Source organism: Rana temporaria, chromosome 4 (assembly GCF_905171775.1).
Source record: "Rana temporaria chromosome 4, aRanTem1.1, whole genome shotgun sequence".
In the NCBI taxonomy this organism is placed as follows: Eukaryota; Metazoa; Chordata; class Amphibia; order Anura; family Ranidae; genus Rana; species Rana temporaria.
In genome coordinates this window covers 403,481,575-403,504,080 of record NC_053492.1, presented here as the reverse complement: position 1 = coordinate 403,504,080, position 22,506 = coordinate 403,481,575, and the positions used below count along the sequence as shown (strand labels likewise).

At 42.3% G+C, this 22,506-nt stretch overlaps 1 protein-coding gene across 1 annotated transcript in view; it reads left to right on the top strand.

Annotated features, from left to right (window-relative positions):
- VPS54 (VPS54 subunit of GARP complex) overlaps window positions 1–22,506 on the top strand; it is a 115,928-nt gene that overhangs the window by 20,507 nt on the left and 72,915 nt on the right. The window contains exons 2-3 of the mRNA XM_040351227.1: window positions 13,540–13,693; window positions 19,395–19,636. Coding sequence (XP_040207161.1) covers window positions 13,549–13,693; window positions 19,395–19,636 — 387 coding nt within the window. The 5' untranslated portion in view covers window positions 13,540–13,548. The remainder of the gene's footprint in view (window positions 1–13,539; window positions 13,694–19,394; window positions 19,637–22,506) is intronic.

Sequence of the window (22,506 nt, the reverse complement as noted above, 5' to 3'; positions counted from 1 at the left end):
CTGGCCAAAGTACTGGACAAATGAACATATCCAGCAGCCATCCCATAAACAGCACCAACTCGCGAAAATTGACGCTGCTGCTCCATCATGGCTTCAAACCGGCCGGCTAGTCAGTCAAGAACACACTGAAACAGAAAGCACTCGCAAATCCAGCACTACCTGCGACAAACGCGTGACAAACAGATACGAGCGCACAGGATGCAACTGCTAAAGCAGAAACAACCTGCTAGCCTATAGCCGAATGACAACTACGTTACCGCAAGCACACGCACTGAACCCGTGAATACACGCTGTCAAAGCCTGGAGACCGAGAAGCGCGAATCAGCTCTAACCAAACCTTCACTAACACGAGCAAACCCGTAACTAGCAAAAGAGGAACAGAGGGCGGCGCCATTAAGTTTGGTCTTCCCCTTTATAGTGACGTCGTACGTAGTTTACGTGCACGCGTTCCGGTACGACGGTAATTTGGTCCGCTGGTGTGTACACGCCAGCGGAACCAAACACAAATCAGCCTTGTACGCCGGAAACTGTCGGGCAGACAGTTTCCAGCGCACAGATCCGGTCGTGAGTACAAGGCCTCAGAGTCCTGCGAGATCCTGAATCTGGAATTCTCTTATGACATCTACTCATGACCAGTGTCATTTATGGACCTGCTTGTATCCATAACCCCATCCAGTTTTCATTTTGACTTGTAACCATGATTGAAATATAACTTTTTTTGGATAAAACATATTCTGCCTACTAAATACCATAGGCTGCATGCTCTGTGGTTTGAAGATGTGGTAGTGCCAGTTATTCAATAGAGGAAAATGAAGGGCTCATTCACAGGTCAACGCTGGGAAACAGTTGTTTCAAATACTGATGCTATAAAAGAATAGTGTATGATGTGACCATAGAACACCTTTCAAGCAGTGTTAAACCAAAAGCAAACATTTATTATATTGCAGATTTGATGTTTGCATTAGGTTTTCTATTTTAGACTTTCTTTATTCTATTTGTATCTGGTGATCCATTCCGTACGTCTATTGTTTACAGTGATCAGCTTATATTTATGTAAAATGTTTATCCCAAAAGGAAAAAAAAAATTGCTGTAACTGGTTATAAATCATTAGCTGGAGTGTGGCTTAATTTTGGCAGCTTATTTAAATCAGCTGGTGCATTTAACGCTGCCCTCCCACCTAGACTTTCAATGCTGCTGTCTACTGTTCTCCAATGTGCCCATTCATCCACAGTGGGGGCGCTCTAATACAGGAGGTGTGTTACTGGCCAGATCACCAGGTAAAAACAGAGGGGGAAAAAGCCTAAAAAAAGAAAATTAATGCTGCCTCCACATTCATTGATTAAGGCTGGGTTAACACTATTTCAAATTAGATGTGGGCTTCCTCGCATCCAATTTGCATAGCAGGAGATTGTGAGCAGCTCTCTATGGAGCCAAGGCACATATCTCTGCAGCAGCCCCAGTGCGAATTGCACAGAAGTCCTGTGCATCTTTTGGTCTGTTTCAGGTCCGAATTCAGCCAAAAATTCAAGCTGAAATTGGACCTGAAACGGTGAATGGGGATGAAGCGAGCTGCAGTGTGAGCCGAGCCTGATATGCGGAAATATTTTACATGTTTGGTTTCTCTTTCGTTCATAGACGAACACAGCCTTCATTGACCTTAGGGTTATGCTTCTTCCTACCAGGAAGAAGCATAACCCTAAGGTCAATGAAGGCTGTGTCCGTCTATGAACTCAGAGAAATGGATTTTACGGTGAGTACAAAAATCCTATTTTTGGGTTTATTACTGACTTCTACCATGTTGGAACTCCTGCCTATAGGTACACTTTGAGGGTCCTTGCGTATCTGCGCATGTGGTAATGCACATGTATAGGTGTGAATGGGCCCTTAGGACTTATTTACACCTTTGTGATGCAGCAAAACTTGTGCATTATATTGCATGTCAAGTAGAAGTCTTATTCTTCCCTATATTCTTCCCTATGTGATGGCTTGACGTCTATGTACTGTGGTTTAGTGTGAAAGACAAAGGAAAGCTCTATAGGCTGGTTTACCTTGCATGCACACATAACAGTGTAAATCCAGCCTGATAGCTATTGCTTTTTATGTGCCCTGCTGTTGAGCACCAGGTTGAGGCGTCAACCACAGACCACATTTTCACATTGTCAGCAGGTGGTTGTGCTTCTTAAAGCGGGGGTTCACCCTATCGACAGGAAAAAAAAATATTTTTTTTCTTTTACCTTTAAATCAGGCACTGTAGCGCGAGCTACAGTATGCCTGTCCCGAATTTTTTCCCCCCATACTCACCTTGTAGTCGTCCATCGAAGATACCGGGGAATGGGCGTGCCTCTGGAGACGGAGGATGATTGACGGCCGGCTCTGGCGCGTCACGCTTCTCCGGAAATAGCCGAAATAGGCTTGGTCTTCACGACGCGTGCGCATAGCCTGTGCGCACGCGCCGTGAAGAGCCGAGACCTACTCCGGCTGTCTTCGGGGAGAGTGACGTGCCAGGGCCGGCCGTCAATCATCCTCCCTCTCCATAGGCACGCCCATTCCCCGCGGGAGCCGAAATCTACGATGGACGACTACGAGGTGAGTACGGGGTTAAAAAAATCGGGACAGGCATACTGTAGCTCGCGCTACAATGCCTGTCTCGATGGTAACATCATGTGGGTCAGGGTGAACTACCGCTTTAACTGAATTCATTTGACAGCTGCATTTTAGGAACCATATTCTTTGTATGTCTTTCTGCAGATAACCTTGTCCAATGTATAGTTGTCTGTGAGCATAAAGGCCCAACTTGTGAATGAGGCCATGTGCTACCTTGTGTGGGGACCCCAGACTGTCTGCGTCCTGGCCCGATCACTCGCAGGTAATCAATCCATGAGCAATTACATGCGGGTGGCCTCAATTTGCTGCTGGAGCTGCCAGCCTTTCATAGTTTTCAGTAGGGATGCCTTTTGCAGCTAATCAGTGGGGTTCCCAGTAGAGCTGCACGATTAATCGTTAAAGAATCAAAATCGTGATTTTACCCCCCTTCCGATCTTAAAAAACAATTTCCCTGATTCTGTGTAACAAGTGCAGAGTTCTCTGCTTACTTCTGACAGCTGACAACATCTCAACATCTTATCTCAACATCGGAGATAAGGAGAAACATTGTAATACTTGTTACTTTTAGATCAAAGGACTGAACTTCCGTTTTGTAAGGATACTTTTTATCGCTAAAAATAGCGCCTGCAAATCACTTGAAAACTGCCTTTCATGCCTCCCCAGTGTGCTTGCGGGACAGGAAAAAAAGTCTTGAAAGCAGCATCTTTGGGGCGGTGTGGGAGCGATGTATACAGCGCTCCCACACAGCCCCTACCCATTGGAATGAACGGGCAGCACTTCAAAACCACTTGAAAAGTGCTTCGAGCATGACACTCCACACCAGGGAGAAAGCCTTGCATTACTGTGTGGAGTTACAGACAGAAGAACAGGAAGTGAGGATTTCTCAGAAGAAATAAGGACATTTAAAAGGAAAATTGAAGGATGAGGTAAGTGAAGGAGGACTGCACTAAGGTAAAGGAAGCTATTTAGGGAACAAAAAAATTGTACCTTTACAACCCCTTTAAGGGCAGGGACTGATATGAATGTATAATATACACTCACTGGCCACTTTTATTAGGTACACCTATTCAATTGCTTGGTAACACAAATGTCTAATCAGCCAATCACATGGCAGCAACTAGACATGGTGAAAACGACTTGATAAAGTTCAAACCGAACATCAGAATGGGAAAGAAAGGGGATTTAAGTGACTTTGAACGTGGCATGGTTGTCGGTGCCAGACGGGTTGGTCTTTCAAAAACTGCTGATCTACTGGGATTTTCACGCACAACTATCTATAGGGTTTACAGAGAATGGTCTGAAAAGGAGAAAATATCCAGTGAGAGGCAGTTTTGTGGATGAAAATGCCTTGTTGATGTCAGAGAAGAATGGGCAAACTGTATCGCGATAATAGAAAGGCAAAAGTAACTCAAATACCCACTTCTTACAACCAAGGTATGCAGAATACCATCTCTGAACACACAACACATTGAATCTTGAAGCAGATGGGCTACAGCAGCAGAATACCACACTGGGTGCCAGTGCCATTCGCACAGGCTCACCAAAATTGGACAATAGAAATCTGGAAAAAATGTTGTCTGGTCTGATGAGTCTGGATTACAGCTGTGACATTCAGATGGTAGGGTCCGAATTTGGCGTAAACAACATGAAATCATGGATCCATCCTGCCTTGTATCAATGGTTTAGGCTGGTAGTGTAATGGTGCGGGGAATAGTACCAGTTGAGCATTGTTTAAATGCCACAGCCTACCTAAATATTGTTGCTGACCATGTCTATCCCTTTATGTCCAATTTTTTTTCATCAGATTTGATGAAGGGAACATGCGTGAGGGCAGACCATTTTGCCTGATATACTTTGAACCATTAAAATTAAATGCAACTTAACTAATACATTTCCCAACAAGAGTTATCTTGCATTTGTGGCTGTGTGTGGTGAAGAGTCTAAAATGAGCTTGGGCGTGTTGTTTGGATATACCGTATGTATCAGCGTATAACACGCATCTTAAGAGGGAAGTCTCAGGAAAAAAATTGAATTTTAAATAAAGAACTGTGAAGAAAAATAAGGGTCAGTGCCCATCTGCAGCCTCACTATTGCCATGAATGCAGCCTCACCTTTGCCATGAATGCAGCCTCACCATTGCCTCGAATGCAGCCTCACCATTGCCTCGAATGCAGCCTCACCATTGCCTCGAATGCAGCCTCACCATTGCCTCGAATGCAGCCTCACCATTGCCTTGAATGCAGCCTCACCATTGCCTTGAATGCAGCCTCACCATTGCCTTGAATGCAGCCTCACCATTGCCATGAATGCAGCCTCACCATTGCCATTAGTGTAGCCTGATTGATGCCCATCTGCAGCCTTGGAGGGGACAGGGAGGGGGGTGGGACGAGCGCCAACAGACTACATACAGAAGAATCTCCTGTTTACTTGGCGGCCTTGTTAATTTAAAGTCCCGCCTCCTATGATAGACAGAACAGTTGTCCAATGCCAGCCCAGGAGACGGGACTTCCTATTACAGAGACCGCTGAGTAAACAGGAGATTCTCCTGTATGTAATCTGATTCACTTGTCCCGCCCCCTCCAAGGCTGCCAGAAGGATAAATGTGGTATATATCTTTTGTGGCCATGCAGTGCTTAGGGATTTGTTGGGGGCCACAAAAGATATATATGTATATAATCTCCAAATTACCAATGAGGCCGCATTAAACCGGAACACGGTCCGCATTTCACCCGCGGGCCAGACCTTGGACATGCCTGGATTACAGTGTACCCATCTTTCGATGGCTCCTTCTAGCAGGATAATGCACCATGTCACAAAGCTCAAATCATCTCACCACTGTTTTTTTGAACATGACAATGAGGTCCCTGTACTCCAATGGCCTCCACAGTCACCAGATCTCAATCCAATAGAGCACCTTTGGGATGTGGTGGAATGGGAGATTAACATCATGAATGTGCAGCCGACAAATCTGCAGCAACAGTGTGATGCTATCATGTCTCTATGAACCAAAATCTCTGAGGAATGTTTCCAACACCATTGTGAATCTATGCCATGAAGAATTAAGGCAATTCTGAAGGCAAAAGAGGTCCCACCCAGTACTAGCAAGGTGTACCTAATAAAGTGGTCGGTGAGTGTATATATGTGAAGCACTGCGTAAATTGATAGCACTAAGTACCTGTAATAAATAAACATGGGAACAAATGCTAGTACAGAAAAATAACCATTAATCTGCAATGAATGTACTCCGCTCCTCAGGCTTGATTCACACTTCGGTGCGCTCCCATTCACTCCTGCTAGACAGTGCGTTTTCTGAAAGCACACCAAAGATGCAGCATGCAGGACTTTCATGAAAATGCATGGTCTAATAAAAGTGAATGGGAGCGCATCTAAAACCCTGTATGAATTGTGCTGCACTCAAACCACAGAGCACCGGTGTGAACTCAGCTTAACCGCTTGGCGTCCGTGCTATAGCCGAATGACGGCTACAGCGCGGACCTGAATTGCCAGGAGGACATCAATAGACGTCCTCCCAGGGCCTGCGCGCCCCCCTTCAGGGTGCGAGCGACTCACTCTGTGATCAGTAAGTCTATGAGACTTGCTGGATAACAGATCGGTTCCGACCCCTTGCCACGTGATCAGCTGTCAGCCAATGACAGCTGATCATTTGATGTAAACAGAGCCGGTAATCGCAGGGGAATCCCAGTCTTGAGGGCAAAAGGGCTTTTTGATCTACCTGAAAAAAGGGGTAAAATATCCCTGGTGAGTGCACATCTACATTTTGGGCACATTTGACTTTTTGATCTATTCACTTTTATTATTTATCATTTTGTTATTTCATACGGTTTGTATATATGTCAGCTTATCACCTTTTCCACAATGGCTCGAGTCCAGTACACATCCCTCTTCTTTATCACAAGATGTACATGATTTTTTATGTAAACCTGTAATATGGAGGGACTGGTATCTTATTTATGATAGTGTGTACTCCAGCGCTGACATTCTCCAATGTGTTTTTACACAAGTGTCAGTGAGCTTCCTGAGTGCACTGTGATCTGTGTACTCTGTATGCAGTGACACGTTGGCTGGAAGTTATGTCACATGTTTGCTCAGCCTGTGACCATGTTACACGTCTCCTAGAACACTTGTCTTACGTGAATGCTTTAAAGTCTTGAATCGGTTTCAGCAGTGCAATAGAGAACCCATGTGTATGCTTAGCCACTGAACTGGATTTTGCAATATCTTCTAGCTGTTGTGAATACAAGTACTGTATAACCTATTGCATGCAAAGGAAGGAAACCTTGCATACGAGAAAAATGTAGACTGTCATTGCTGATGTCTCCCTGGAAAATGTTCCTTGTTTGTATATCATGCTGATCCATAGGCTTTAGTACTGGGGAAAGGTACTGGGAGTCACTGACTTCCGGAAGTATAACCAATCTACTTTTGTCTAGCTTCCATATACTGCATGCTTGTTTTGTGTTCTTGTGATATGGAATAAGGCACATATTTCTTGTGTTACAAATGTTCTACAAAGGAGAGAGAACATTCTGAAATCTCTGACCCATTAACCCTTATTCTTTAAAATAGAACAAAAGCAGGTGAACTTCACTGAAGTAAGTTCTGATAGGCTGATTCTTATTGCACTTTTCATGTAGTATTTCATTTCTTGCAATAGAGAAGTAGCCTTTATTTAAATGCAAAACTTTAAAGACTATGTAAACCAGGGGTCTCAAACTCAAATTACCTGAGGGCCACAAGACAAGTTTTCATATGCCATGGGGGGCCGCATGCAAACTTTCAAACTTCAAAAACAACAGTACTGGTGTCAGCGAACACATTATTAACCCCCAGCACTGGTGTCAGCGAGCGCATTATTACCACCAGCACTGGTGTCAGCGAGCGCATTATTACCACCAGCACTGGTGTAAGTCAGGGTTTGACAAATTTGCTTGGAATCTAGGAGCCAGCTAAAAAAGTTAGGAGCCAGAAAACGCACCCCGTCCCGACGGGCTTGCGCGCAGAAGCGAACACATACGTGAGCAGCGCCCTCATATGTAAACGGTGTTCAAACCACACATGTGAGGTATCGCCGCGATTGGTAGAGTGAGAGCAATAATTCTAGCTCCTCTGTAACTTAAAACATGCAACCTGTAGATTTTTTTAAACGTCGCCTATGAAGATTTTAAAGGGTAAAAAAGTTTGTCGGCATTCCACAAGCGGACACAATTTTGAAGCGTGACATGTTGGGTATGAATTTACTCGGCGTAACATTATCTTTCATAATATAAAAAAAAATGGGGATAACTTTACTGTTGTCTTATTTTTTAATTTAAAAAAGTGTAATTTTTTCCCAAAAAAGTGCGCTTGTAAGACCGCTGCGCAAATACGGCGTAACAAAGTATTGCAACGATCGCTATTTTATTCTCTAGGGTGTTAGGATAAAAAATATATATATAATGTTTGGGGGTTCTAATTAGAGGGAAGAAGATGGCAGTGAAAAATAGTGTAAAATGACATTAGAATTGCTGTTTAACTTGTAATGCTTAACTTGTAATACCAACGGCTCACCACCAGATGGCTCCAGCTAAAAAATGGCCCGCGGGCCGGTACTTTGAGACCACTGATGTAAACCCAACATTTTTATAATAAGTTCTTTGTGTACCACGCACGTACTTGTGTGAAAATGTATCCCGTTCTCTTTGTATTGCTTGCTTTGTATAAACTACCTGGGGTTCCTTCCACTTTCCTATCAAAAACTGGGCACACTAGGCATGTCAGCACAGTTTGGTCAGTTCTTTAGCTTTGTTGGGAACTAGGGTTGTGTATATCTGCTGTCTTCACATCTATATACTGTTTAGAAAGTTGAGATCGTGTTAGGAGATTTTCTCTTCCTGTTTAACACAGAGTGTGATGTCTGGGCATACAGCCAAGATAGCTAAACCTCCTTTGACAAAACATTCAGGCTGCTTTTGTCTAAAAAGTAAAAAAATATGTCAGGAGTTCTCAGGCTGATAACAGAGGAACCGTTCAGAAAAGAGCTATAAGACTTAGCTCATAGAAAAGAGATAACAAAATACTGCAGATATATGTGCCCAGCTTAAATTTCATGAATCGGGTTTACATCCAAGTCTCTGCTCACACCTGAGTGTTTTGGAATCGTGAGCAGAATCGGACGATTCTGCCTGTTATTCCAGAATCGCAGAAAAACATGGGAAGTGTTTGCGGCACCCCAAACACGGTGACAAAAATGCATGAAAATTGTGCAAAATGTGCCAAAATCGGTAGATGAGCTGCTTCGGAGTGTTTTTGGAGTGGAGGGAGGTCCATTCAAAATTAAAGGGTCACTAAAGGAATTTTTTTTTTAGCTAAATAGCTTCCTTTACCTTACTGCAGTACTGGTTTCATGTCCTCATTGTTCGTTTTTGTTTTGAAGTAGCTGTAATTCTGCTGTGATCTCCACACTTCCTGGTTGCCTGTTTCCTTATAACCATAGTACTGGGAGATTTTCACGGTGGTCTAAGCTGTCATTACTGTGTGTCTAAAACTCCTCAGAACCAATCAGATTCATTTTAAAAACAAAACACTGCCCTGGATTTGTTTGTTTTTGTTCTGTGAGTCTTCCCGACTCACCTCTCACCCGGAACTTCATGTATGTACCTTTAAAATCGAAAGTGAAACTAGAGGCACATTATATGATAGATTAAATTCAATTTTTAATCATTTTTAAAAGTAATCTGTTAACTTTTATGTCTCTATACCCAATAAACAGTCATTTCAGCCAAAAAATTTTTTTCCTTTAGTGACCCTTTAATGGTGCCTGTCCAAAAATCCACCACAAAATCGCAACACTGCAGCATTGCTTCGTGTCGCTCAGGTGTGAATGGGGCCTTAAGAACAAGTCAGCAGTTCCTATATCTCTAGTCTTCATCAGTTAGTTTATATTTATTGGTATTTCTTTTTTGGGGGAAATGTTATGTTGTAACAAGTTGTCCTACAATACACTGTCCTGTGATAATAGCTTTGAGAGTCCTGTAGTAATCTAGCTAAACCAGTCCATTGTACTGCTGTACCGTTTCTACACCTGAGTGCCTGCCCACTAAGCATAACATCCGTTGTGATATTGTATAGATAAGAAACTTTTTATTCATCAGGAAGGTATGTGATGTACACGTGTCTCCTACACACTGCGCATAGTCATTATGAGAACGATGATTGTAGGTTCTGCCTCACTACCTTGCCTGCCATGACTTCCTTCTAAACACGTTGGCAGCATTTGAAAGGGCAGTTTATTACAAAGCACACATGAATAGCTGGTAAGATGGTAGGAGAGAGCAGCAAGACAATGCCACACTTATAATTTGTATTACAGCCTACGTTTATCCAAACTCAAGAACATACATATCAGCTCACAGGACATAACTTACACTCAGTATGATGTGTCCCTTGTGCTTATTCTTCTTTCAGGAGAAATCTTCCTCCACCCTACAACGCCCCTCCCCCTTGTTCTTTCCTGCCAGATCTGCCATTGGTAGGAGCTGTACTACCGTTTCTATGAATGGAGGAAGCACAGGTGATTGATCGCTCCTTGTCCTATCATCCATAGCGTCTGTAGCACAGCTTCTGTCAATAGCGAATCTTGCTAGGGGGGAGGGGCATAGTGAGACTCTCATGATGGGAGTGCCTGACAGCCTCTTGGTTGTATTAACCCTTGCAGCATTGGAAGATTACTTTGGTGAGAATGTTTTATGTACATGGGGTTTGGATGTTCATCAGACAGCCAGTGTTTTTCACTTTCAAGTGCCAGCATTACATTTTAGCCTCATTGGGTGGGAATGCTTTTAACACCGGTTAGGTATTGTAGCATCAAGAAAAGTTCACACTGTGGTCTCTGTTCATTTTAGAGCGATCCTATGCCTTTTAAAAAGGATTCAGGATATTTTATTTATATACTTGCAATTCTAGCACCTCTTGAATAAAATAAAATAAAAAAATGGACAAAGAGCGAGAAAACCCCTGGCCACAGCAAGTATTCAGACCCAGAACCAAAGTGAAGAGGTTTATCCCTGATCAATGCTTTTTTGACTGATTCTCTATAATGAGACATTAAGCGGTCTAAAAAAAACCTACATCTCACATGTTCTCTAATGAAGCTAATGCAACATAGATTGCATTCCATTAGCTTATTCCCCAGTCATATTGGCTAAAGACGGTGACACCAGTAACTGGAAGGATTTTGTCCTATGTAATTACATTTTCTTTTTTTGTAAAAAACTTAAAAATTGTACAAAAGTAAAGCTTCACACCCCCCCACCTTTCATCTGACTATGCTGACAGCTGGGAAGAGGTTCAGACCCCCCCCCCCCAAAAAAAAAAAATGTTTTAGCTCCACCTGCTGGAGTAGAGTGATTATTTTGGTATAGAAGTAAAAATGGGGATAATGAGATTAGAAAGAACAGGGAGACGGTGGAGGGTGTACAAGGAGAGGCGAAAGGTTGGGTCTAAGGGGGGGGGGGGGGGCATGGGTGGTGTCTGAACCTCTTCCCAGCTGTCGGCATAGTCAGATGAAAGGAAAAAATTATATGAAGCTGCAAGTTAAAGTTGTTCTGAAAAACGTTTATTTTCTTTAGCTTAATGCATTCTCTTTGGCACCTTTTGGTGGAAGGGGGGAGCGGGTATCTGGTTTGACAGGTACCCGCTCCCACTTCCTGCTCAGTTAGGCCCTGTGAACAGCTGAGGTTTTGGAGGGCTCACTGCAGCGTTTATTCAGATGTAGAAATAAACCTGCATTTTCCTGATCTCCCAGGTTTTAATGCTCCTGTCCTTGGTGTTCACTAACAATGGCTCAGTAATGACAAGCATGTGAGCCGTCTTCGATCCTCCATCTATCCATTTAGTCCCTCCCTTCTCCTAGACAAGGGAATAGCTGAGATAGGATAAGGGTCACCAATGTCAACATTTTTTATTTGTGGTTTGGAGACCATAGTGACACATATGAGGAATCAGAGCTGTAGAAATGTCCTAGGTGTCAAGTCTAAAAATAATTGAATCCTATGATTCCTTACATGCTGTTTGACCATAATGACTGGAAAAAGCAGCACAGTAGACCTCTCATATAAATTATTCAGGACCTGATATAAGCTTACATGCTGCCTTGTGATGGCTTAATCACTCGTTATGAGCAGTCAGCCAAGCTGCAGTACAAAAAGCATTCTTGCCACCATCCAAATTTACAGTATGTGCAGTATAATAAAATAAAACATGGTTTGATATGCATTCATGGCTAGATTACTGTACTTATGATTTGTTCTTCACTCTTCATTGAGAATGCATAGTTTGGTGAAATCATTAGTATGGAGAACTAAATCTAAACTGACTGTCATAGATTCATAAGAAATAACAAGCTGCGCAATGAGTGTGAGTGTATCCAAATGAGCTAGTGCGATCATTAAAACACAAATAGCATGACAAAATATACAGTATTCAATAAGAATCCAAGTGACACCTCTCTGTTGAGTGAAAAAATGTCCTAACCGTATATTAGTCCAATAAGTTCCAAAGAGTGATCAAAAGTTGAGTGATCGAATGATTCCTGTGATGAAATGGTAAGTGTTTAACCAGAAAATGACATCAAATGTATAGCCAGTAGGTTGAAGATAATAGTCCTCCTTTATTGGTATGTTGGTGACATCAAACCACAGTATACCCAAGAACAGTGACATGATAGGAAAGAAATCCTCAACCTTCAAAATAACTGCCTCTTACCAAAGGTGAAGATCCCAACTAGAGATCTTCTGTTAGCAGATGGCCTATAACCCAGGCTGGGTATCTGTATGACCAAATGTCTCCTCTCCAGCAATACCTCAGTCACTCACTAACAGTCACGTATGATCATAGCCAAATGAGTAAAGAAAAAGCCGACATAGCGTAATCCAATAGAGACGTTTTTAATAAAAATAGGGGTTAAAATGCACTTACAGTGTGAAGATAAAAATCGTGTGTGAAATTGTATAGCCGGCCGGCTTACACAGCCCCGTTCCTTCCGTGACCTTACGTTGTGTTGTGGTGACGTCAGCACGCCGCTCCTCCCTAAGGCTGTGTAAGCCGGCCGGCTATGCAATTTCACACGCGATTTTTATCTTCACATTGTAAGTGCATTTTAACCCCTATTTTTATTAAAAACGTCTCTACTGGATTACGCTATGTCGGCTTTTTCTTTCCTCATTTGGCTATGATCATACATGACTGTTTGTGAGTGGCTGAGGACTTAGGTATTGCTGGAGAGGAGACATTTGGTCATACAGATACCCAGCCTGGGTTATAGGCCATCTGCTAACAGAAGATCTCTAGTTGGGATCTTCACCTTTGGTAAGAGGCAGTTATTTTGAAGGTTGAGGATTTCTTTCCTATCACGTCACTGTTCTTGGGTATACTGTGGTTTAATGTCACCAACATACCTATAGGAGGACTGTTATCTTCAACCTACTGGCTATACATTTGATGTCATTTTCTGGTTAAACACTTACCATTTCATCACAGGAATCATTCGATCACCCAACTTTTGATCACTCGTTGGAACTTATTGGACTAATATACAGTTAGGACATTTTTTCACTCAACAGAGAAGTGGCACGTGGATTCTTATTGAATACTGTATATTTTGTCATGCTATTTGTGTTTTAATGATCGCACTAGCTCATTTGGATACACGCACACTCATTGTGCAGCTTGTTATTTCTAATAGGTTAATTTTGCATGTGTCTCACATTTAAAGTTGCAGCATTCTTTTTCTATTTTATTTATACTATACGGTTTGTTCACAGGAACATCAATTAGACAGCACAGTAATGCACCCTATTGTCATAGATTTATGTAATGATTAAAATGTAAAAAACTGCACTGATGACAATGTGTTTGTTCTTGTTTTTTTTGCACAGCTCCTCTAGATGTATGCAATGGCATCTAGCAACAGCTCTTCACTAGTGCCTCACTCGAATAGCAGCAACACCATGTACAGAAAGGGCCTGAACCCTTCACATCAAAAAGGACCGGTGCGATCGCTCCCCGATGTGTGCCCCAAAGAACCTACCGGTGAGTGCTCCGAACTAGACATTTTTAGCACTAGATATTGATGGAGCCTAATAAACTGCGTCTGCTTCTTTCTTTTTATATGTGTTGCATACTACTAAAGTAAGATCTTCCTTCCATAATGCTTGACCATCTTCCCATCTGCCTTGCATGTTCCAACATCTTTTATTGCATTCCACTTTATACGCTATATTGCCAAAAGTATTGGGACACTTGCCTTTACATGAACTTTAATGGCATCCCAGTCTTAGTCCGTAGGGTTCAATATTGAGTTGGCCCATCCTTTACAGCTATAACAGCTTCAGCTCTTCTGGAAAGGCTGTCCACAAGGTTTAGGAGTGTGTCTATGGGAATGTTTGACCTTTCATCCAGAAGCAAATTTGTGAGGTCAGGCACTGATGTTGGACATGAAGGCCCCGGCCCGCAGTATCTGTTCTAATTCATCCCAAAGGTGTTCTTTCGGGTTGAGGTCAGGACTCTGTGCAGGCCAGTCAAGTTCCTCTACCCCAAACTCGCTCATCCATGTCTTTATGGACCTTTCTTTGTGTACTGGTGTGCAGTCATGTTGGAACAGGAAGGGGCCGCCCCCAAACTGTTCCAACAAAGTTGGGAGAAAGACATTTTCCAAAATGTCATAGTATGCTGACACTTTAAAGCCTCATACACACGATCGTACTTCCATCTGACTTTTCCATGGATTTTTGTCCGAAGGGCGTTGGCCGTGAACTTGTTCTGCATACGTACGGCAGAACATTTTCAGCCAACATTCACCAAACCACGTGGTTTTTCAGCTCTTTACCGCCACCCTTTGGCCAACTTCTGCTATTGTCTGATGTTTAGCATTGGTTCTGAGCATGCGTGTTTGTACTTTGGATTTTAGTCCGATGGACTTGTGTACACACGATCCGATGATCCGACGTAACACATTTGTTCTCGGAAAGTTTGAGAGCATGCACAGGTGGAAATTCCGACAACAATTGTCCGATGGAGCATACAGACGGTCAGATTGTCTGATAAAACACGTCCGTCGGACCGTTGCCGGAAAGTCTGATCCTGTGTATGAGCCTTTAGAGTTCCCTTCACTGGAACTAAGGAGCCAAGCCCAACTCCTGAAAAACAACCCCAAACCATAATCCCCCCTCCACCAAATGATTTGGACCAGTGCACAAAGCAAGGTCCATAAAGACATGGATGAGCAAGTTTGGGATAGAGAAACTTGATTGCCCTGCACAGTGTCCTGACCTCAACCTGATAGAACACCTTTGGGATAAAATAAGAGCGGAGACTGCAAGACAGGCCTTCTCGTCAAACATCAGTGCCTGGCCTCACAAATGCTCTTCTGGAAGAATGGTTAAACATTCCTGTAGACAGACGTCGCAGAAGACATGAAGGTGTTATAGCTGCAAAGGGTGGGCCAACTCAATTTTGAACCCTACGGACTAAGACTGGGTTGTCAATAAAGTTTATGTGTGTGTAAAGGCAGGCGTCCCAATACTTTTGGTAATACAGTGTCAGTTTGCGTAGACTTTCATCCAGTCTCAGTAGACATATAGGACCTTGCTCTCACAGTGAGCTATACTGGATCTCTGTATTCCCCACTAGTGACATCTATAAAAGATCGAAGAGCAAAGCCCTGCTAGAGGTTTTTTTTTTTTAATTCGTCCATCTGTGTATAACTTTATATCATTACAACTGCATTCAGGAAGTCTTTGTTTTCATGTTTTCTACATTGTATAATATTATGTGGTCAACTTGGACACCTTACACATAACACAGGACGGTTGAATAAGCAGGTCAGAGTGAAGGCGTTTGTTTCAATTCTGCTGTAGTGTACTGGATATGATTTTTCACACAATGTTTCTAGTTGATAGATAGACATATTTTTAAACTCTGAAACTTGAATCATCTGACTTTGCCTATGTTTGTTTTCATTGCCTCCTTTTGCATTGAGCTGTAAAGTTCCCCTTTATGCAGCGCAGTGCTTCGGTGAGCTGGAACATGCTGATTCAGCAGTGCTGAGAGTGTGCAATTAGCAGTTTTTGTTTTTAGCACAACTCAAGCAAAACCTCAAATGCTTTTAGAACTACTCAAGTAGAAAGCATGAACAGTGCACATCCGTTTGGAATTAAGGGAGGATGATACTGATACCAGAGCATGAAATGGAGTTTGCACATAATCAACTGAAAGACCACTGAAAAGCAGCCTATGAGGGCTACTGGATCTGGTAGCAAAGGATTATTAACCACTTTATTACTGGGCACTAAAACCCCCTTTGTGTCCAGACCAATTTTCAGCTTTCAGCGCTGACGCATTTTGAATGACAATTGCGCGGTCATACAACACTGTACCCAAATTTTATTTTTATCATTTTTTCCCCACAAATAGAGCTTTCTTTTGGTGGTATTTGATCATCTCTGCGATTTTTATTTTTTGCGCTATAAACATAAAAAAACAGAAAATGTTGAAAAAAAAACCTAAATTTTTTACTTTTTGTTATAATAATATCCCAATTTAAAAAAAAAAAAAAAAATTTCCCTCGGTTTAGGCCGATACGTATTCTTCTACATATTTTTGTTACAAAAAAAATCGCAATAAGAGTATATTGATTGGTTTGCGCAAAAGTTATAGCGCCTACAAAATAGGGAATAGATTTATGTTTTTTTTTTTTTTTTTGTTTTTTTTACTAGTAATGGCGGCGATTTACGTTTTTTTTTTTTTTGTCAGGCCTGCGATATTGCGGCGGACGTATCGAACACTTTTGACACAATTTTGGGACCATTCACATTTATACAGCGATCAGTGCTATAAAAATGCACTAATTACTGTATAAATGTGACTGGCAGTGAAGGGGTTAACACTAGGGGGTGAGGAAGGGGTTAAATGTATTCCCTGGGTGTGTTCTTACTGACTGGGGGAGGTGACCGATTCTGTGTCCCTATGTAAAGGGACACAGATCGGTCTCCTCTCTCCCTGACAGCACGTGGATGCGCCGGGCACGTTGTTTCCCCGCGGCGCGCACGGGGAACAACATCAACAGGACGTCCAGGGACGTCCACCCGGCACTTGAGAGCCACGCTGTGGACGTCTTTCGTCCATAGCGCGGATCCCAAGTGGTTAAAATCTCTGATTACAAGTACAGTAAAACTTTGGATTGCGAGCATAATTTTTCCTGGGAATCATGCTTGTAATCCAAAGCACTTGTATATCAAAGCGAATTTCCCCATAACAAATAATGGAAACTCGGATGATTCGTTCCACAACCATTTATTCATAGGTCTTTCCGTTTATAGTCCATATAAAAGTTTATAGCAATGTGATTGGTTGTGTAACCATAAAATGTTCACCCACAAGGAGATTACAAGCAAAATCCAGCAGGAGCTCCAGAGTATAAAAGAGAAGAGAGGCGCCTCTGAGTGTAGCAATATAGTTACATTTAATGAAGGTACAACATTTAGCAACTACAGTAACGTGATTGATGATTAAAAGAGGTACATCTAAGTATGCAGGTACCCGTGGTAAAGCTGTCCGCACTGCAGGCTCTCAACGTTGTCAATGGTGACCGGGAAGACTACCCTGCAGTGAAATGATCCGAAAGCGAGGCTTGAACCACTAGTGGAGCACAGCATGGAAGGGAAGAAGTTGATGCCGGTGTGGAGGATGAGCTATGTGGATTGCTTTACCAGGGATGCCTGTTTTATTCATCAACCATGTGAGTTGCTAAATGTTGTACCTTCATTAAATGTAACCATATTGCTACACTTAGAGGCGCCTCTCTTCTCTTTTATACACAGTTGTGACATGACACTACTTGTATATCAAGACATCGCTTCTATATCAAATCAAGTAAAAATGTATGCAAAAAATGTGCTTGTCTTACAAAACGCTCTCAAACCAAGTTACTCTGAAACCAAGGTTTTACTGTAGATTTAGTGTATGTATTTTTTGTTTTTATAGAATGTGGATTGATTAGAACCCCTGTCAGCTTTAAATACTCCCATCCCCTCCTCGCTATCTGTGTCCCTACTGCAATGATTCATGCTCACTACTGGTTCTGGTGAACATTGTCTCTGGTACCAAATGTAATTGAAAAGCAAATGTTTTTGAGTTCAGGGTGAGGAAGTTTTCCAAAGGAAGTTTCCTTAACCAATTCCTACTTCATCCTAGACAAAAAAAAAAAAGTGTTGGCTTTATATTTATGACATCAGGACGATTGTTAATTTGCAACAGTAGTTAAAGTGGCTCTAAAGGCAGATGTTTTTATTTTTTTTATTTTAATGCATTTTTTTGCATTAATGCAGGAAAAAATCCTGCATTAATGCATTTTTTTGCATTAAGATAAAAAAACCTTCTGTGTGCAGCAGCCCCCCTAATACTTGCCTGAGCCCCGCCTCAATCCAGAGACTCTCCCTCCTGATTGGAGTTTGAGGATGCCCAATATCCTGGGGAGGCAGCAAGACCACTCGCATTAAAAGAGTTATAAAGTCTTGAGTTTTCACCTTAATGCAATCTATGCATTACAGTGAAAAACCTTCTGTGCTGCAGCTCTCCCCCAGAGCCCTCCTTTTTCTTTCCTGAGCCATTTGCTCCTGCTGCTGTCAATCAAATCCAGTGACTTGAAAGTAAGGGGCGGGGGCCGAGTCCTGCTGTCTGTGTCACGCCTGCATGAGTTCCCATGGAAAGCGGCTCTGCGTGGTGGCACTTGATGAAAAGGAGGGGCCAGGAGTGCCGCTGGGGGAGCCCAAAAAAGGAGGATCTGGGCTGCTCTGTGCAAAAACCATTGCACAGAGCAGGTAAGTATGACATGCTTGTTAATTTTTTAAAAAAAAGCCTTTAATATCACTTTAAAGCGGGGGTTTACCGTAAAAACAATTTTCTAACATTACATTGAGCTCACTCTCGACATTGACAGTATGCCGATTTATTTTAAAAATTTTTTGCTGTACATACCTCGTATAGCTATTTTCTTACCCGGCTTCCGGGTAGTGAATCCCGCGGGAGTGGGCGTTCCTATGCAGCAGTTAGTGATTGACTTGATGACAAAACCCACTCCCCCGTCGCATAAGAAGTGTCACGAGTTGCCGAAAGAAGCCGAACGTTGAGTCGGCACTATACGGCGCCTGCGCACCGACGTTCGGCTTCTTTCGGCAACTCGTGACGCTCCTTATGCAACGGGGGGGGGGGTGGTTTTTGTCATCACGTCAATCACTAACTGCTGCATAGGAACGCCCACTCCCGGGGGATTCACTACCCGGAAGCCGGGTAAGAAAATAGCTATACGAGGTATATACAGCAAAAAAAAAAAAAAAAAAATCGGCATACTGTCATGTTATGTTATGTTAGATTAGATTCGTTTATTTTACTGGTAATTGCTCTTTAACAGAACCAAACACATTTCAGCAACCATGTTTTAGGGTTGCCCTGTTTGCGTTTTGATCAATGCATCAGTCCAGCACAGTTGTACGCAGATGGTTGCTTGAAGGTCTATGCAGATCTTTGCAGCCATCCATCTGCCATTGATTTGAACAGGCTGCCTGCACAGAATACCTGTATTTCCTGTTGGGTGAAGATGGCACTTTGCAGTATGCCTGTGAAAATGAAGCTTAATTGGCATTGCATTTGTTTTTCTTGGCTCCTCAGTTATTCATCAGTCTAGGTAGCAACTGTTTTTTAGACATCTCATTATTTTGTTTCTCTTTTCATGCAGGTGACTCTAATAATTTGTGTGATGAGCCATCTGTGGTTGCAGATCAGCACAAATGGACAATTTATCATTCCAAAGTGAACCTGCCAGCAGCATTAAATGATCCTCGACTTGCAAAACGGGAGTCTGACTTCTTCACCAAGACATGGGGTCAAGACTTTGTGGAAACAGAAGTCCTGCCTGCTTCCTGCCTCCCACCCATCACTAAAGAGAACTTTTCATCTTATTTTCAGCAGACTAGCCTAGTAAGATAAATCATTTCTCCTTGGGTATCGGTAGTTGTATATAGTTAATGAATCGTCTATGTTCCCTAGGGGTAATTTATGGAGTTATAATATGGCATAGTCTTTGTGTAAGAAAAAACAAAAGGGCATATTTTATTGAAAGAAGTAGAGAGACTTCGATTGTTGACCTTTTGCCTACTGATAATATTACAATTGTTGTCCGGCTGTCATAATGATTTAGGTTCACTCGACTTTCCTGATCCACATGCCATGTCGTCGGCTCACAATGTGTTAAAGCCAAAGTCCATGTTTACTGTCACTTTAACCCCTTCCCGCCGAGTGTACGCATATATACGCCCTGGGCTTTCGGGATTTATACTGGGATGATGCCCACAGCTGTAGGCATCATCTCGTTACCGTTTTTTAGAGCGGGCGATCGGCTGTCCAGGCATAACAACCAATGCAGCTAAAAGCCGCTCGGTTGTTATCAAGGAGGAGTGGGAGGGGACATCCCCACCTCCCGCCGCTCTGACCGGGCCCCCTGTAAACGGCTTGGTTTCAGTCTCCTGAATGTAAACACGGAAGCGACGTCACAACATTGTTTACTCGGCTGCCAGTGGCATTGGATTAAAAAAAAACATACAGTATTCAGAATCGCCATTTTCGGCGATTCTGAATTCTTAGAAGTGTAAAGGAGGGATTTGGGGTCTTTTAGACCCCCGATCCCTCCATAAAGAGTACCTGTCACCACCTATTCCTGTAACAAGGGATGTTTACATTCCTTGTGACCGCAAATAAAAAGTGATCCTATTTTTTTTTTAAACACAATTTAACCACTTAAGCCCCGCCGCACGCAGATATATGTCCTTTTTTTGAAGAGGGATATCTCGGTAACAGCAGCAGCTGCTGCCACAACCAAGATATCCACCTCTTCAGGCGTCGGGGCTGTAAACAATAATGGTGGTCTGCACAGCGGATAAATCGCATGTTCTTAGTTATCGGCGGCGGGAGGTGATCGGGTCCTGTGTCCTGCTTGCCATGTATACGAGTGAGGGCAAGATGGCCCCCACCCGTCTCCATAGCATAGCAGGGCAGAAGCGACGTCAAAACGCCACTTCTGCCCATACCTGTTAAAGGTCCATTTTTTTGTTGTAATTTTTAGTTTAAATATGAGATCTGAGGTCTTTTTGACCCCAGATCTCATATTTAAGAGGACCTGTCATTCTTTTTTCTATTACAAGGGATGTTTACATTCCTTGTAATAGGAATAAAAGTGACCCATTTTTTTTCCTTTTAAACGGTGTAAAAATAAATAAAATCAAGTATAATAAATAAGAAAATAAAAAATGTTTATAGCGACCCGTCCCGAAGACCTCTCGCGCAGAAGTGAACGCATACGTGTGTAGCGACCGCATATGAAAACTGTGTTCAAACCACACAAGTGAGGTATCGCCGCAATCGTTGGAGCGAGAGCAATAATTCTAGCCCTAGACCTCCTCTGTAACTCAATAGATGCAACCTATAGAATTTTTTAAACGTCGCCTATGGAGATTTTTAAGGGTAAAAGTTTGACGCCATTCCATGAGCGGGTGCCATTTTGAAGCGTGACATGTTGGGTATCAATTTACTCGGCGTAACATTATCTTTCACACAATAAAATAAATTGGGCTAACTTTACTGTTGTCTTATTTTTTATTTTTTTTTATTTATTTATTTTTCAAAAAAAAAGTGCGCTTTTAAGACCGCTGCGCAAATACGGTGTGAAAAAAAAGTAATGACCGCCATTTTATTCTCGCGGGTGTTAGAAAAAATATATATAATGTTTGGGGGTTCTAAGTAATTTTCTAGCAAAAAAAAATGTTTTAAACTTGTAAACACCGAGTCTGAAAAACAGGCAAGGTCCTTAAGTGGTTAAACACTGCTGCACAAATATTGTGTGACATAAAGTATTGAAACAATCACCATTTTATTCTCTAGATTCTCTGCTAAAAAAATATATATATATATAATGTTTGGGGATTTTCTAGCAAAAAATACAGATTTTAACTTGTAATCACCAAATGTCAGATAGGCTTAGTCATGAAAGGGTTAAATATTTTGTTTGGTCCAAGCTAGCCCAAATTAACTTTTTCTATTACTAAGTAAGCACTGTGTTATACTGTAGTACTGTAGCTTCATACATAAAGTTTGCATCACCGTGTTCCTCAGTACTACGGTACTTCCCGTCTGCTGCTAGAGCAAAATCAAGTTGGGCTGTGTGCTTCTTAGCCATTCAGAAGAAGCCTTGTATTTTCATCAATCATGAGATCATCTGTTCAGCTCTCCACCATGACCAATCAGAAGAAGACTTGGCTTAATTGATAAAAATACAAGGCTGAGAAGCACTCAGTTTTGTTCCGGTAGCAGACAGGAAGTCTCCTGTACTGTTGTGAAACACAGCGCTACATGCTGTATGTATGTATGTATGTATGATGCTACTACAATATGATACCGCACTGTTCGGCACAGGTAGGCTGCATTGATGGGCACAGGTAGGCTGCATTGATGGGCACAGGTAGGCTGCATTGATGGGCACAGGTAGGCTGCATTGATGGGCACAGGTAGGCTGCATTGATGGGCACAGGTAGGCTGCATTGTTGGGCACAGGTGAAGCAGCATTAATGGATACAGGTAAGCTGCATTGTTGGGCACAGGTGAAGCAGCATTGATGGATACAGGTAGGCTGTATTGTTGGGCACTGATAAAGTTGTTGTTAATAGTTATTTTTATAACTTAATTCTGCATACAATATTGGTTGGGTGGGACAACTGGTGGCGTTTAACACTTAAGCCCTGGCTAATAGCTTTAGGACTTGAAATTTTGAGCCCTGATCTAGCTATGTGATCTTTATT